Consider the following 17,931-nt stretch of genomic DNA (forward strand, 5'->3'; position numbering starts at 1 on the left):
GGTGTGTTATGCGAGCTATCATTTTCACTGAAAGCACAGTTGCCGAATTAGATTTCTGAGGGTGACGGTTTGTAATTATGTTCCTCTTAGTAAAATGGTCGCTACCGCTCCAGATTTAGTGAAGATTCAATTATTGTGGATATGAATTATATATTTTTTGTTGTTGTTTTGTAATCTGAACTCAAGACACTGAAATCATAACATCTTTGTAGCGCTTCCCCTTTGCTCATGTAATCCAGGCAACTCATAGTTGTGGCAAAAACAACATGCAGATGAAACAGCATCACTAACTAGCCCACTTTTAATGGTTTTTTTTCAGGGGGGGGAGGACGTTTATGTTACAAAAACAGTCATGACTCAGCTTCTAGGTTTGCTGTTAAGGTCTGTGAAATGTAGCATTGTACATTAAACGGCAACATAAAGATGTGGAAAATTAAATGGTATCCGTACTTCTACTTATGTTAACTGTCATTTGGTGTCAGGAACGAAAAGCCCATGAAGGTCCAAATGAACACTGACAGGAATGGCGGCCTGCGCCAACTCCTCCATTGTCTTGGCGTTGAGCACAAGCATGAACGGTGAGGTGTTAGGGTCCGTAGAGATGACGGATGACAAGATCACGCCTGCAGAAAAGTGATGGAATCTTTGAAATGTGTTTCATTAAATAAAAACAAAAGGTGAAAGCTTACCATCGTCTTCATCCACAGCTCCGGGTGATGACACAAACACAGGTTCTGATGGGTAGCAGTTGTCCTGTTGCCATGCCACGTGGCTCCTGGTTTCTGTGTCAAACTTGATGATCTAGGGGACGAAAAGTGTGATGTTGGGCATATATGCTTTGATATCTTTGGTATGTCTGCTTGAATTCTCTTGACAAGTATTTTTACATTACTCAATGCAATTTAAAAAGCAATTTGAAACCTCAATTGCATACTAAGTGCTAAACAACACTCAACTTTTATCCTACAAGAACGAAGACAAAAAAAAACTAATATAATGCCAGAGAACAGTAAACATCACAAAACTACACTAATGCTGCGTCGGAAACATTCAAAACCCAGCTCACCCCATTTCAAATCTGTGTGAGGTTTTTCCTGTTAGCTTATGCTAGTTTGCAGCTAGCACTGTTCATTATGAAATCAGATTTGTGCCAAAAAAGAATCTAACACAACTTTCGATTTCAATCCAGAGTTGTTGTTTTTTTCCGTTTGAAACCAAAGTTTTGTTCAATTCCATTTTGCGAACAAATCTTTTAATAAAATCTGATTCTATAGTTTTTTAGCGTTAGGAAAGCTATTAACTTTGAAGACATGTTTTAGCAATTAAGCTAAAACAACTGGCAACATATAAAGTGAAATTTTTGTAATCTCAGCATGGAGTTAAAAACCATTTAAAAAATGTGTTATACTGTAGTGCTTTTCCATTTTTTTTAATGTGAACTTTTACTAAAGTCCAACCCGTTAAGTCAGTAGTTCTGCTTTTATTAAGTGTTTTTTTTTTTTTTTTATATTATTACTATTTTTTGTTTTAATTGACAGTTTGTTTGATAGACAAGTTGTACTTTCTCTCACATACCAAGTGGGAGGACTTTTGCCACCTTTGATGCTGACCTTGTTGGGTTGCGGCGACCAGTCCACTTTGGAGCCATAGAAGTATCTGTACTTCTTGCCGTTAAATTTGTAGTTGATGTTAGGCAACTCCAGACCTGGCAAACAAATGATGCCAAGCCGTTAGAGCATTTACTGTATGTGTATTTATTTACTAGTGTGCTCAATTGTCCATGTACAATCTTTGTCCTCGCTTCATTATCCATTTTGTCATTTACCCCACCAAGGGCAGCCATTTTGCCAGTGGACTGAATTGTCGTACTAGTGACAACAAAGTGTAAATGCTGCTTAAAGATTTCTACAGGGGTGTCCAAACCCAGTCCCAAAGGGTCAGTAGCTGGCATACTAATTTTCCGACTTTTCTTTTGGCGAGTGTGTTTGTCCTCACTAGTAATAATTCAGCACACTGGTAGATTCAACATATTGAGAGAGCATAGAGCGGAATTTTTATTTCAATTTTTTAAATTGCAGATCAGTGTTATTGATGGCAACATACACTGACCTTGGAAGAGAGATTCCGGCTGGCAGTAGACGTCACCGTTGTCCTTCATGACTGCTGTAGAAGTTGTGTCTGCCAGAGTCACCAGATTGACTCCTTTTGGTGAGTCCTGAATAACATACCCGTGTAATATTTAAATGGGCTTTTTTAAACCCAGTTTTGAGATTTGTGTTATTTGAGAGCAATTTAGCTTTAGGGCAAGCTTGAAATCTAATATGCATACTAAAAATTGGTGGTCTGAATTTTAAATTCACTGCACAGAAAACCTCGCCCAATTTGGAGCTCGTTATTCAACGTTTGACCTATTTCTTGCAAAACTTTGCGTTGTGTGTACTTTGTGTAATGCCCTAAAATACCTCAAGATAACTCCAAAGTCCTGGCTAATATCTAGGCTAATATCTGGATAATATCCCTTTTCTCGAGCCGCTTAACCTCACAAGGGTCGCTGGCCTGCTGGTGCCTATCCCAGCCTACTACAGGAGGTATAGGCAGGGGACACCCAGAACTGGTTGCGCACACCTAAGGATAATTTAGTGTGTCCAATTTTTTTTTGGAGTGTGGGATGAAGCTGGAGTGCCTGGAGAGAACCCACGTGGGCTCAACATGAAAACTCCACACAGATAGATTTGAACTCAGGTCCCTGAACTGTGAGGCAGACTTGCTAACCTCTGTTCCAGGAGCCACCCTCCTAGCAATTACAAAACTCAAATTCAGTCTTTGGCAGGTTAGACTGGGTTGTAAGTGGAAATCACAGTGATAGTGCATTTGCACTAACGATTGCAAAACGATTCATCCATCCATTTTGTACCGCTCATCGGGGATTGAGGCTTCCCTCTCTCCGGCCACATCCAGCTCCTCTCGGGAATCTTCAGGTGTTATCAGGCCAGCCAAGAGACATAGTCTTTCCTGTGAGTCCTGGTGGCCATGCCTGGAACACCTCACTAGGGGGGTACCCAGCAGGCATCGTAACTAGATGTCCAAGCCACCTCAGCTGGCTCCTCTCAATGTGGAGCCAAGGCTCAACTCTTAAGTTCCTCCTCAATGACCGAGCTTTGCACCCTCTCCCTAAGGGGGACACCCGGACATCCTGCAGAGGAAACTCATTTGGGTCGCGTGTACCTGGGATCTTGTTCTTTCGGTCATGACCCATTGCTCATGAGCATAGGTGAGGAGAGAAACGTAGATTGCAAAGAGAGAAATTTGGCTCAGCTCCTTCTTTATCGCACCAGACCGGTACAGAGTTCACATCATAGCAGCCGCGCACCAAGCCGCCTGTTGGTCTCCCATTCCCTCCTCTCACTTGTGAACAAGAAACTCCTCCACTTGAAGCAGGATCTAAGCCCCAACCTAGAGAGGGCACCCCACCATTTTACGACTGATGACCATAATCTCATTTGGAGGTGCTGATCCCGACCGCTTCACACTCGGCTGCGAATCGCTCCAGTGCGAGTTGGAAATCACGGCCTTAGAAGCCAACCGCAAAAAACAGAGATGCAATGCAGAGACCACCAAACCGGACCCCCTCTGCACTTCGACTGTGCATAGAAATTCTGTCCATGATGGTAATGAGGAGAATTGGTGACCAACGGCCCCCATAGTGGGGGCTGTGCATAGAAATTCTGTCCATGATGGTAATGAGGAGAACTGGTGACCAACGGCCCCCATAGTGGGGTCCACCCATCAGTGGAAAAGAATTAGACTTAGTGCCGGCAATGGCAAACTTGGACTTCAAAATGAATGAATCTGTAAACCGTTGTTTTTTTAAAGAGGTAGTCCAAATATTTTGTCATTTTTAGCAATGAAAACAAAAACAAAAAAACAACAGAAAAAAACATTGTTTTAACAATTTGATAACCTCAAAATGGAAGAAAAACATCTATGCCCTTGAGTCTTACCTTATTGACATTTAAAGGTAGAACAAACCGCTGGCTGACTGGCTGTGAAGAGTTGGAGTTTTCCTCAATGAAGCTACTTGTATTCAGCTTTAGGTTCCTCATGTAGAACATGTCGTAAAGATTGCTGTCCTTATAGGTAATTAGGTCGAACACCACGTGGTCCTCGGTCTCATAGGCATTAATGTGGTGAAAGACCACCATGGCGTCACCATAGAAACAAGTAGAAACCCTCTTCCCTGTCTTCCGGTTGAATAGGTGAAAATAGGTCTAGGAAAGAGGAGAAGGTCAGTTGCTGATTGGTGAGGGAGACGCCGTTCAGGATTGTCCACATACAGGGTCGTCCTTGTCAAACTTGAGACAGCTCCCCCAGTTGATGCCACGGAAATAGGCGGTCGCCAGTTTGACGACATCCAATTTGAACGGCTGCTCCACAAATACAATGAAGTTCTCCGTCATGCCAAAGCTGTGGAAGTAGCTTGGGAACCGCATGGAGCGAAAGGGAAATGTGCAGACTTGTTGCACCTGCCAGAGGGCGGGCTTCTTCCGCTCTGAACCTGAAACGAGGAACTCAGGGGTTTAGTTTGAAAGCCTACAAGTGAGCTTGGAGCATTAGCCAGGGGTGACTAAACTCATACTTACAAATTTACTCATTTATCAATATTAATTCATAAATTATTAAACTTTTTTTTCTTCGCGGGTTACACATGAGTAACAGGATGTAGTGTTTGGTACTCACACTTTCGGTCAATTAAAAAATGTTCCTCAATGCCATTGTCAGTGTCGCTCCCACATTAAGCGCACTGTCTGTGAGCACACAGCAACTTCATATTATTCAAACCTGCGTCCTAAAAAATGTCCTCAAGTCCACCAGTTATGGTTTGCGTGATTCATTCGGGACCGGTTTAATTAGTGCAAGGAAGTCAGAGGTCAATTCTACGTTACCGTAGACTAGTGACAACTCAAACCATGTCATTCACACCCTCACAAGAATGATACGCAGCCCCGACAGCCAGTCCAAGCCGCTTCAGTAAACGGACAAATATCCTCAGAATAGGAAGACATGGGACGTGCATGATTAGCTTTATGAAAGGCGGGGAGAAAATTATAACCGTGGATTCAACATACTATATATAATATATGTTGAGTCACTATTCCATCAATTCCCCTTAAGTTAGTTAAAATGAATGCTACTCACCCATTGTAATAGAAGCATGCAATGAAGTGTTATCCACACAAATGTTCTTACTGCTTATTTGTGACATTCTTCATGGTTTATCATCACAATGTTTGTGTTGTGCGAGTTAATGCATTATAGAGTCCCCTGGTGGCCAAGTCACACATACCATAGGGAGCAGCACAATAGCCATTGAATTAATGCAAAAAGTTTTGCAAAATCTGAAAAACTGTTGGTAGGTTTGGACACCCCCGGCATAGACAAGCAAATGAGTTTGAGACTACCTGAAGCATCAGCTGGGACTTTGAAGATGACATACTTTGGTGGACCAAAGCCTATGATGGCAGTGCCCATGTTGTATGTGTTGCCTTCATCGTCATAATGAGGATGCGCCGTTGCCAAGTTGATTGCAATATGATTCCTGTAGTTGGTCTGAAATGGATACAGATTTTCAATGAAGATATCTCACAGCAGGGGTGGCCAAGTCCGGTCTTGGAGAGCCACAATCCGTCCTGTTCTCAGTGTTTTCTTAAAACCAACACGCCCGATTCGTATGCTTTGCAGAATTCTGATAACGATCCAGATGATTTGAATATGGTGTGTTGGTTGAGAGAAACATGGAAAACAGGCTGAACCGTGGCTTTTGAGGGACAGACTTGGCCACCCCTGAGACTTACGGTATGAAGCAAAATTTTCAATTCCCTGCACATCATTCACCCTTCCAACTGTGTCCAAACTGACAGGATCAATTTGGTTAATGTAGTTGATCTCGGAGGAGGCGTAGTAGTCCTGACCGTAGCGGATGATGTTAATCATGTTGTTGTCGGTAAAGTCGGGAATGACATTGCTGAGATGCGTGAATGCTCTGGTGAGGAAGAGACGTTCAACGTGAAAGTCACATTTTCCCACAACCAAACCAGAGTCCGAGCTCCTGATGTCACTCAATAGGACGTACTCTTGAAATACATCCATTCCTTACATTGCTCATCTTGGTGACGGAAATGTTTGGCTCTTGCTTTTCATTTAAGGTCAAGCTAGTGTAGAAAGCGCTGCTAAACAGTGGCTTTTAATTTAAGGTCAAGCTAGTGTAGAAAGCGTTGCTAAACAGTGTCTTTGAAGAGGTTTTGTAGTAGAATGGTGGAGGTTTAATATTTTGGAGCGAGACGATAATGATCAGACTCTAACGGTATCAAGAAAAACGTTTCAGTTCTTGCCCCTTGACCTTTAGGAAGGCTAAAGGATTGGCAAAGCGAACCCACCCAAAATCAGGCGAAGGAACTATCACTCTAAGATCATTCCAAGATTCATTATTTTCTTTTAATTTAGAATCTTTGATAAAAGAGACAAATGGGTAAGTTAAGGTAGCACTGTAGCTCCATACAGCACCTGGAGAAAATGTTTTTGCAGGGGTCAGGATAGACCATGGTGCCAAACTCTGAAACGACGATCCGGTTAGCCTTCATGTTTTTCTGATAAGTGTGGCTCTTCAAGAACTTGCTTCTGTAAAATACATCACCTGGAAAAGCGAACATCTCGACATCAAGGGCAGCAGCATGATATCAGCACAATATTGCTACAATCCCATTGATAAGTGAACCAGTAAGAACTTCTCTAATAATCAGAAGCCCTGACTAAAAGTAGCACATTCACTACCTTGTCTAGTGTCTGTTCTGTGGATTTGTATTTCTCTTTGTACTATGAGGAACACTTAAAATCCTTAAATTTTCTCAAAAATTGCACCTTGTACATGGATGTCTGCCTAACTTCACGCTTTTGAGTTCGAATTCCATCTGCCTTACTATGCAGCTAATTGCTGGCAGGGCTACATGTTTTCCTGCAACTAGAACTACGTCCTGCCTCCCTGTCCAAGCATCATGGGAAATGTAATCCCAACAGTATCATACTGCGGTCAGACCGAAAAAAATGGGACAATTTTTAATAGTGCGGAGAATGCACTAAAATTGATGTACTATCTCTGTAATTTTCCCTTAAAACAGTTACAAAAACAGTACAAAACAGATGTTTGTAAATATTTACCATACTTTTGATAATCTGTACATGGAGGACTATAGAAATCTGATAATACTGTAATCAAATATATCAAATATTTATTGCTCATTCGATTAGTTGTCAATCAAATAATCGTTGCACAGTACGTTTATTGTAGCATTTGGTTGTTTATTTTTTTTTTCATAATGGCAACATTAAGAGATGGATTAATTCAAGCAAGCCCCCACTGAAGACCCATGTAGCAAATAATAATATTAATAATGCATCACTTTTTACGTAGAGGTTTTCTGCCAACGTTACCCACCGTCTTTGAACGTGAAGCTGTGAATGAGAGACATCCCATCAAACCAGTGGTTGTACTCCGAGTCGCCAACAGAAAATAGAGCGGGCCCATTCCTAATCAGTGTGCCCTGCAACCATGCGGGCACACAACCTGCAAAGAGCACAGGTCAAAGGTCTTCGTCTCGTGTGTCAAGAGAGCCAGTTGAGTTATTCACAACGACAATCAAGGGTGTTAAAATTATATTAGAAACTGATAAAAATGTAATGGTATTGCAAAAAAAGCTGAAAAAATTATACCTAAATTCAGATAGTTCCTAAAGATTAAATGCAAATGTACTCACCTCAGAGGTTAAATACAACTGACTGTGTTCAAGAAGCAATTCATTGTGTGCCACTAGAGGGAGCCCACACTTTGACAATCACCAATTTTGGTGTTTGCAGGTATACAACTGACATTTCCATGATATAGAAGGGTATATATATAAATTGCTTTTGTTATTTTCCTCACCTTTGACTTGAGTTTCCACAGGCTCTGGTGTTTCCTTCCCATCCCGAATGAATAGTGATTGCATTTTCACAGCTGAGCTGGACTTGTTTATTTTCCCCCCCAACTGCTGCTTTTCACTCCGCCGCATCAAATTGATGAAAAATGTAGACAGCGTGTACTGTACTTCTGCCAGCCTTCACTTATCTGTCAGTGGGCGTCCTGTGAACATTACATAAGAGCCGCTCAGCTGTTACAGAATTGGACTACTTTTTCTGCCCCCCCCCATGAAATTTCAAGTCAACACACAGAAATTGAAACATGCACTTGTGTAACTTATAGCTGTCAATGAGCAAAACAGAACCAGCTGATGATTGATGATTTTGTTTGTTTTCATTTCTTGTAACTGTTCAAATTTCCGCTTTTACTGCTGATATGTTTTCTCACTGAGAACAATTTTTGTAACTCACTATAAACATAACTGCCACAAAAACCTTTATAGGCATGTAGAAAAAAAGAAAACTAATTACCCAAACGTTTATCCTTTTTTTATGTTAACAAAAGAAAAAAAGTAGTATGAATCAAGTTTCAACATTTTTCACGTTTATACACTTTACAGCTTAGTCTAAAACAGAAAAAAATAAAATAACCAAGTGCATCAAAGTGCCTGAAGCTAAAAAAAAAAAACAAAAAAATGATGAAATAAACAAGACAAAATGACAAGAACAAAACCTTTTACCTGGGGTCATCCACACGAATCCCCATGAATTATTTTTGTAACGTGTTTTGAGGTGCCTGAATATCTGTAGCTGGGATAGGCCAACACTAACATAAATAATGAATAAAATATTGCACAAAATACTGTTAACTCATTAATTGGCTTGTGTTTTCATCCAACAGTTGTTTCTGATATCTTTAATGTTTTCAAATTCCATCATAAAGTCGAGTTATTCTAAAAACGACTTTAGTCTATTTTTCCAATTGACACAAAACAAAGCTGGGGTAAAAAAGCGTGTTGATGAACTGCAAACATATTTTTGGGTGTGCCACGTGTTGAAACGAGAGCCGAGAATTGGAGCAAGCGACCTTCAGACCCTTGTATCTATAATTGGTTAAATCTGTTTATGGCTTTCTAACTGCTCTTATCAATATGACACTGAACATGCTTACTTTGACCCTTTTCAGTGTTGTCCCTGCCATCAATTTTATGATAGCAAAAGTTTGTACAAAAGTTAAAAAAAAACAAGAATAGCCTAAAAGTGTCTGCTATATTAGGGGGAAAGTAGAAATGGTCATTGGACTTATTGAAATAAAATTCAAAAAGCTCAAACAGAAATGTATTTTATGTTCAGAAGTAGGAAAAGTAGGAAAAGTGTTTACTTTGAAAAGATTGTCATTCGATTATCATCAAATGTTCTCGTGTCATTTAGCAACTTTTCAAGGCATCTGACAACTGTCAACAGGGTGGGTTGCGTAGTTGCACAATTTCTCGTGAATAACCATCCAGTACTGCGGAAATATATTGATACATGCAATATATGTGTGATACTAATTTCTATGTATTGTAGGCGTTTGGTGATCATTTTCACTTTTATGTTATTATAAAATATGATGGGACAAAGAAAGCAACTAAATTTACAAGTATCCTAGACTTACAAACAAGTGATATGTGCCATAAGTTTTATTTAAAAAAAAAAAAAATCTGTAGTGAAAGGGCTAAGTTCATTTTTACTATGATCATTAATTTTTTTCTTATAATTTTGCAGACTTAATAGTGTTGGATTAACAAGATACAATGTAATTGATCACGTTTGAGAGCTGTTTGAATAACACAACCAAAAATGGGCTCCAGAAACAATCCACGCAACAAGTACAACAGGTCTTGGATGAAAAATGAAGTTTATTACAAACATTTGACACAGAGTTGTTAGTGGTCATTTAGCAGCTGTTAATTTGTAGAAATAACACTGTCTCATCGGTTGGTTCGATATAGTGCTCGTCAACAGGGCTGGCGCTCGAACAGCGCAAATGCTCGCATCCCATCTTAACATTTCATTGTGTGCTTTTCATCACCTTCGTTAGTGCTTCAGATTAGGCCTAAAATCTGAGTAGTACACTATGATCCACCTTGAATCCGCGGTGCACTACATTTGATCTTAAATCCATCCGATCTAGTGCGCTATGTTCTCCCTCAAACCTTTAGTCGTGGCGGTTTTGTTTTTAACCAAGTAAAATTGCATGTAAAAAAATGTTAGCATATTTGTCACGTTAATAGCATCATTTTCATACAATTTATTGACCGGTTGAATCAAATATTCTTCAATTTGTTTATTCACAATAAATTAAATACAGGGAGAGAATGTAATGAAAAAAATCTGTCAGTCACGGGAAGACATGGATAGCATCAACCGGTTTGCTGAATAAAAACTCAACAGATTTTCTTTTCGAAATCATACTAAGAGAAAAAGTTTCCCTTTCGTGTTCACCGTCTCCCACCTTAACCTTTTATGAATAAAACCAAAAAATGTATAAAATTAGAAACTTTCTATAGGAACAAATGTAAATGTACACAATTAAAGTTTGTCTCTTAATAGCGTAACCATTTCGAATAGGTTTGCTTAGGGAATGAGTAATATTTAACTCAATATTCCCGTTGTTGCTCTTACACAAAACAATGACAATATTTAAGACATGATCATGTTCTCCTTACAAATAAATCCGAGGCGTGATGTTTAATACTGTTTCGCATGGAGGTTTTGAGCCAATACGTGATAAACTTTCGATTAAACTATCGCCGATTCCCGTTGAAAACCCAAGCAAAGTTTGGAGATTTTAAAAATGTGTGATCATATATCATTTTCCGCCACTGCCACCCCACTTCTCGGTAATAGCACGCTCCAGTCAAGTTTGAACGATACAAAACGTGAGCTGTCCAAATGCAAGCGCTACAATCTATCTTTTACCCAGCACTACTTTCTCAGGCTGCATAGTTCCTTAAGGACGAGGGTGTTGTCTGAGAATGGCACCAGAAGAAAGACGCAGACATGTAGAGGTTGACGGGAAACACGGAGAGAAGTTGTTGGACAGAGAGGAAGCTCTACAGGGAGCCGCGGGAGGTCAGACAGAGAAACGGGAAGTCAAAGAAGCGAACGGGATGACTGTCGGGAAGCGAGATGGACGCATGGTGTCGTGTATGAGCACAGATGAGAAATGCGTCATGATTATATCCAAAGTGAGCCGAGCTGCACGTATGAAGTCGTCACGGTGGTGCCGCCACAGGTTGCTATGGTCGCGGTGGCGGTGGCCCACGCACATTAGTAGACCTTTTCAGGAAGCTTGTAAACAATAGACGCCTGGGCGCTTCCAGGGGCAGAATCTAAGTGACAGCGCTGAACTGAAGTGAAATTGATGTTTGGCGTTCAGCATATATTGTTTTGCTTGAATGTAGATGGGAAAGTTGTTTGCCAGCCCTCAAGATATCAGTCAGACCTAGAACCGGTTCCTGGTGGAAATATATTGGGAACCTCATCTTCTAACGCGAACTGGCGAATATACTGAAAACACCCGGAAGTACATGTGACAGCATAGTGAAAAGGTCTATGGTGGTTTTGCCCAACAAAAAAGGAAAAAAAAAAATGTTCTAGCGCCAACACATCATGGTCGTCATGGCAATGCTACAGTGGGGCACCACCGAACGGTCAGTGGATAAAAACCTACACAAAGGCGCCGCTAAGACACACTGTCACATTCACACACGTGCTCTCTCTCACACGTACACACAAATATGACAAACAGTCTCTCTATTAAGGTGAAAAACAGATTCTATAACAGTATTTTTTCATATTCTTCATTACCTTCATCCGATCAGTGGCATGTATGCAGTACAATATATGTGCATCCTCATGACAAGGGCAGTCACGCAGAGACATCCAAAGAAACTCCGGTTCTTTCTTTCTTTCTTTTTTTTTTCTGTCTGTAGTTGCTAAGCAACAGCAGGTTCCCGGATTCAAAGTTTGTGATGTCGTCTGCGATTGGTTGGGGAACCGCTCGGATGGCGGTCCCGAACGGATGATGTCTGGAGGTGTGTTTTTACACTGAAACCACAGCAATGAGGGCGGGCCTAACATTACCTGCTACAAGGAGTCTGTGTATGTGGCGTTTGTGCGTACGCTTGTCATTGTGTGTCGAGTGCACTGCGTGCAACCCAGCCTTCGGCCGCCGGTGAGTCGCTGTTGGCCGGTCGGTACACAAGACTCTGGCCCTGTTGGTTGGAGGCTAGAATTTGCACCTTCTCGCCCCGGAACACGCAGATCTCGTCTTCGCGTACGGCGACAAAGTCCTGAAGCACCAGCACCAGCTCCTGAAAGGATGACGAATAAAAAAAGTCAATCTGAATCTGAAATTAGCTAAATAAGTAAAGCATCGTCTCTCGTCTTAAAAAAAACAAAAAACAAAAAGGTCTGCTTCCCACCGCTTGGCCGTTTGACAATTATGTCACCGTGAAATTTCAGTGCTGTGTTTTGGTGAGGACTAAAGAGTAGGTACTCTACGTCTAAAGAAATGGTATCGAACATCCCTAGTTAGGAGTGGATCTGCACACTTGCAGAACCTAGTGTGCACTCATTTAATATGCAAAACTGCATTACATGACAATTGTGTGTACAATAGCCTCACTAGTAATATTAAAAAAAAAAAAATACAATTTTCATCTATTACTCCACAGTGAGGCAAAATTGCACAAGTTGACAACAGAGTTACTAGTACAAATACTCATGTTATGAAACTCTATTAGCGTTCGGTACACTAATGCCAATTAGACTCACTGAATTCAATCGGATTTCATCCCCACCTGTACGTCCTGGTCGCTGTCCGGCAACGGCCGAGGAGCGTGGCCGTTAGGCGTAGGCGGGGCCGAAGGCGATCGCCCTGAGGAGAGGGGACGGCTCACCGAAATTCCACCTTCCTTTTTCTGGTACTCGATAGGGGACTGGAGAGCTAAAGGGTGGCATTAAATGTCAGTGAGGTACACAGAATGATGCCGCGCGTCCGTCTCGTGCCTCACCAGACAGAAAGTTGTTTTGAGCATCCAGCAGGGCAGCGATGTTCTCCACCCAGGTGGTCTTGATGTCGGGAGAGGACGCCTGGAGCGTGAAGCGCTCCGCCGAACCGCGAGACCACAACATAAACTTGCAGGGGTCACCTTCCACGCTTTCCTGCATGGCCAGGTAAGTCACCTGAAGACACAACAGTCAACGTAGCTTTTATGGCAAACTCGATTACATTCGTAATTAAAAGACAAGAAGGAGCTAAGAACTGTATGGCTTTGCTTGAACGGTTAAATTGTTTTCTAAAGCCAATTCCAAAATTTCGGTAGAATAAAACCGACAACCCACTCATTGGCAGATTCATTTGAAAACCATAAGATGAATAATTTGTCTAGTGCCTTAACATTTACCACAAGAAACAAATAAATGACATTTTACAATATTTTGTCCTTTAATATTTGATTAATTTTACAACCAAAAAAAAGGTGTGTCTTTTTTGAGGGGGACCCTTGTATGAATATAATATTGATGATTTTTGAAAGCGCTGTTAATAACAATGCCACAGTGTTTACATTTCCTATGCTTAAGTTTATTGTATACTATGCGTTACATAAGCAGCTGTTTGAAGATTTATAATTTCCGGAACAGACGTGAATTTCTGTAAGCACATCTATGATTTTTCGCATCAACACTAATATCGTCGACATTCGTTATATGGTTTAGTGAAATATTTGTTTAATATTCTTGTATTTGGTGATTTTTTTTGCATGCGTTTGAGCGAGAAGCATTGAAAACATGCCGGATACCGGCCATCGAGGGCTGGACTTTGATACCTACCGTATGAATTAGCCCTTCTTAACATTTTACGTTGTTAACATTAAGATAGCGGGCTTTTGTTCATTACGCAGTTTGGATTAAACATATTAGTGTCTAAATAAACTCTTTGACTTCCTCAATGCTTGATTTGTGACGTATGTCTTAAACAGCTTGATAAGCATCTCTTTAGTGAATCTAATATATGTCATCTCCCATTTCTTGACAGGCAATGACAACAAGCACTGAAGAATTTGCATCACGTTCGTCGTTTGTTTTTTTTTTTCTCCCACAAATTGCAAACATTTCTGCAAAAGATCCCTAAACTTCAGTTGTACCACTCGAATGCTTCGTGAGCAGTCCACCCAGTCTGACCTTGATGCTGTTCTTGAACTGGTATCCTGGGTTGTTAGACCCTTTGCGGAGGAGTTCACTGAAGATGATGATCTGCTCAAACAGGAAAACCCGGCGCTCTTTGCTCCGAGACAGAACTCCGCCATCCTGCTCCCACACACAGAAGGTCTCCTGCTGCAGCAGCTTCCCCTGAGAGGTCAACTTCCCCTGAGGACACACGTCAAGGTCAAGGGTCGCTAGCTTATCTACAGTAAGACAAGCTGTTGTAGGAGGCGTTCCATATTTACAAAGAGCAACATCAATCAGCCTGACAAATTCAAGGTACGTTGCTTGATTTAAAACTAGGAGCTTCAAACTTACTCCTTCCCACGTATAAATTTTCATACTAATTCAAGCATACCTCGTAACCCTGCAGGCGGCCAAGGTTCATCATGTCATTGCAGCGCTTGGGGACCAGCGACATCAGTTCCAGAGCTTTCTACACACAAATTGCAGGAGATGGTGACCGACACAACGATCTCGTTACAATATCAGAGTTAGCGCTTCAGAATCCCACCTCGATCTCCTCGCAGTCCAGCCCGGCTTTTGTGGTATACTTCAGGAAATCCTGAGACACACAAGAGTCATCTTCAGTATTTGGCACTGCATGTAAAGCTCACATGTCATGTGAATTACCTTCAGCAGGAGCTGATACTTGGTGATCCGCTGGATGGGCTTGATTAGGTAATCGCTGATGGACATCCTGCAGCTGATCTCATGCTGGATCTCCTGAACACGCGTACACAAAATCAATCGGGACTACTTTCAGCAGTGGAAAAATATGAAAAGATTTCATCGACGGCACTTCCATCCATCAAATGTAAGCCCATTTACAATATGTTCCTTGTTTTGAGCTTTGAATGTTAAACTACTGCAGAAACAAGAAGCGAAGTTGAGATTAGATGTCTGCACATGGTGTCTGACGATCCCAATCTGCAAATAAAGCGAAGCGCTCATCTAAAAATGCTTCCCCCTCATTGAGCTAAAGAAAGTTATGTTTTTATAATAAGCTAGTATAGCTTCTGTAATATTTGGAGACTTTTGTACTGCATTGATGTTGTAAACTTAATTATGCTGTTAGGACAAAAAAAAAAAAAAAGTTTACTTTTAACCCATGTGCAGAATTTTGTGCAATCCTTTTATCTTTATTACAAAGGTATTTCAGGGAATCATTGAAAGATGACACAAGGGAGCTGAAATTTCACCCAGATTTTCGAAGCGTACAAAAGTTATTAAATAAACATTTATGACAAATCTAACCCGGTTTCAGTTGCAAAAAAATATTTCTGTGTCAAGGTCCAACTTATGAAGAACACATTTATGTGCAAGTTTTTGAAATTTATGATCATTTAATGTATTCCTTTTTAACGAAAATATGACACATTGTCCCTTTAAGAGTGGTCAACTGACTGCAATTTGCATGAAAAAATAACGCACCAAAATAACAAAAAATAAAAAACATATAAAAATAAAAACTAGCACGGAAATACAGAAATTATGCAGGAAAGTCTCGTACCTCAAAAAAGGTCTCGTACTCAATGACAATGTACTCTGACCTTGGCTTGTTCTGACAGTAAACCACGTACATGTGAAGACGACGCTCCTGCAGTGCAAACACACGCGCAAAAAAAGAAGCGTTCACATTCGCTGTCCATCTCCACTTGTTTCTGAATGCTTAAAAAAGTTCAAAATAGCATGGACACAACTCACGTGTCTGATGAAGAGGTCAGCTAGAAGGTCGTGGTTTTGAATGCAGCGCTCCAACTCCACTAGAAAGAAACTGCAGAACATACGATGAGTGTGTTATATATTATATATACACAGTACACACACACACACACACACAGTACACAAATATTCCCAGAAGGGGGCTTTGTTTTGCAAACATTGCTCCTAATGGTTGAAATATATTTCCCTCTTGCTTTTTAACAAATATAGACAGAATTTTTGGATGGATTTAAGGAGCTTGAGTGCCATTTTTCTTTTGTTTCTAAATAACCAAGTGGCGCTAAATGTTGGTGCTTAAATTGCCCTCCTGTTTTGGAGGACCCACTCACTCGCGATGCCAGTCGTAAATCTGCTGGATGTTGCCAAAGACAATCTTGTCTTTTCCCCTCATGTCCTCCGGGATCCCTCTGACATCCAACCTTGACATGAAGCCCTGTCTCACACACACATACGCACATTGATGTCTGGTATATCAATGCCTTCAGTCAGGTGCGTACACATTTGACATCTGACCTCAACAATGACACCCAAGTCCTTCACGTAGTCCTTCTCTGATTGCACCATCTCGTTCACAACAAACCTACAAGCACAGACAAACGCCAAGCTCGCAACGTCTCGAGTGCCTAATTGATTTTTCTCCGCGGAGTGCTTTGTTCTTACATGCGCCCTCTCATAGCTTTGTTTTGCTGCTCACTGTCCGACTCGTTGGAGCTTTGGTCCGAGTCCAGCGCCTGCGGATCGATGACGTTCATATGAAGAAAAAACACTCTGCAGCGAGGTGATAGAAAGCGGTCATTAAATGTTACCGTGGTGTTGTTGGGATCTTTGATGATCTGCATGGGAGGCGGTAAAGGGGTGTGGCTTTCTTCCTCTGGCTCCTCCTCTCCTCCACTTTGCCCCGCCTCCTCTTTCTTTGCCTTCTTTGCACAGAAAGCGAGAGTCATCTGCTGTATCTTTGTCTTGTGACAAACTTTTCGTCTTTGTTGAGCAAAAGTGGTACAGACGGATTTAAAAAACTAAAAGTTTTATAAATAAACTACAATGGCGCCTTGCCAATTGACTGATTTGTTCTGAGATCACACTTGTGACAATACTTGAATTTCAAGTCCTCTTTTCTCAAAAGTCATTAATTTGGGCCAGGCTTTCCCTCCAAAGCAATGCAAACATTGTTTTAATTGTTATTACAGTGAAGAAAAATAGCACTGGATCTGTAAAAACACAGTAAATGACAAAAATGAAAAGGTCTAGTGCGCTGCTACTTGGCTGATTTGGCTGCCTTGGCCAGCAGGGGGCAGTATACAAAAGACACAAGCATATGCAGCAGTTCTTTGCAGGGGAAAATGAATACTGTGTACGACTGTGAGCACTGATATACTGTCTTTTGTTAGGGAAAATAAGTATTAAGCAAGTATCGGCATAACATTTTTGTTATATATTGTAAGCCTCAGTTTTTGAACAAGAAACCTTTCACTTCTTATAAATGGGGATTTTCTGTGAAGCTGGGAATGGACGACTTTGGCCAAAAGAAGAATACTTATTTTTCATAGGGCTGGCTTTCTTCCTGTAGGAGTCACCTTCTTATGTGTATAAGATTTTTCTCTTGATTATGTCTCACAGAAAATGAAATGGCTCTTTTAGAGTTGTGTCCGTTTGAAAGTTCAAAGAAACGTAAAAGACAATTTGTTTTCTAGATTATTTTACTGATTTTTCTGTAAATCATGAAAATTCCACAGGACTTCCCATATGTGTTACTGAATTGGTTTTTACAGCACAGCGACACAAATGCTCGCATTAGCATTAAAGTAGCAGATTGAAAGGCTAAGATGTGTTTGTATTGAATACACCAAGTGTCATTTTTCTGTTTTGTACTTGGATTGTAAGTAAATTTGTCTTCATAAGGCAATAAATAGCTGGTAGCTTCTCTTTTTTTTTTTAAAGATTTTTCTTTAGTTGGATGTGTGTTAAATCACAATCAAGTCTGCACTTAATCAGCAGAACGAC

General features: G+C 40.8%; 2 protein-coding genes across 7 annotated transcripts in view; both read right to left on the reverse strand.

Annotated features, from left to right (window-relative positions):
• Positions 1–283: 283 nt before the first annotated feature.
• On the reverse strand, positions 284–8,143 carry bco1l (beta-carotene oxygenase 1, like). Of its 3 annotated transcripts, none has more exons than XM_088407116.1 (11): positions 7,976–8,143; positions 7,490–7,618; positions 6,562–6,691; positions 5,893–6,040; positions 5,460–5,607; positions 4,335–4,555; positions 4,002–4,268; positions 2,110–2,215; positions 1,611–1,705; positions 690–801; positions 284–623 (listed from the first exon to the last, which is right to left on the reverse strand). In XM_088407116.1, exons 1-11 carry the CDS (start codon positions 8,100–8,102, stop codon positions 469–471), a joined length of 1,638 nt encoding a protein of 545 aa, XP_088263242.1. In that variant the 5' UTR covers positions 8,103–8,143; the 3' UTR covers positions 284–468. The 3 variants fall into 3 exon arrangements, 2 of the variants coding, with proteins under 2 accessions (XP_088263242.1, XP_088263243.1); XR_015864344.1 differs by having other exon boundaries at positions 591–623; positions 1,576–1,705; XM_088407117.1 differs by lacking the exons at positions 6,562–6,691; positions 7,976–8,143 and having other exon boundaries at positions 7,490–7,616.
• A 1,690-nt stretch (positions 8,144–9,833) lies between these two features.
• LOC148427416 (kalirin-like) overlaps positions 9,834–17,931 on the reverse strand; it is a 32,609-nt gene continuing 24,511 nt past the window's right edge. For 2 of the 4 annotated variants that reach the window (XM_088438704.1, XM_088438695.1), the window contains exons 45-57: positions 16,737–16,850; positions 16,591–16,661; positions 16,444–16,510; positions 16,260–16,363; positions 15,913–15,982; positions 15,719–15,805; positions 14,839–14,931; positions 14,720–14,770; positions 14,564–14,641; positions 14,185–14,370; positions 13,014–13,185; positions 12,801–12,946; positions 9,834–12,311 (exon numbers count right to left, since the gene is read on the reverse strand). In XM_088438704.1, coding sequence (XP_088294830.1) covers positions 12,126–12,311; positions 12,801–12,946; positions 13,014–13,185; positions 14,185–14,370; positions 14,564–14,641; positions 14,720–14,770; positions 14,839–14,931; positions 15,719–15,805; positions 15,913–15,982; positions 16,260–16,363; positions 16,444–16,510; positions 16,591–16,661; positions 16,737–16,850 — 1,425 coding nt within the window. In that variant the 3' untranslated portion in view covers positions 9,834–12,125. The other 2 variants (XM_088438714.1, XM_088438723.1) reach the window with 2 other exon arrangements.

This window comes from Hippichthys cyanospilos, chromosome 2, assembly GCF_059441005.1.
Source record: "Hippichthys cyanospilos isolate Australia breed blue-spotted pipefish chromosome 2, RoL_Hcya_1.0, whole genome shotgun sequence".
Lineage (NCBI taxonomy): Eukaryota > Metazoa > Chordata > Actinopteri > Syngnathiformes > Syngnathidae > Hippichthys > Hippichthys cyanospilos.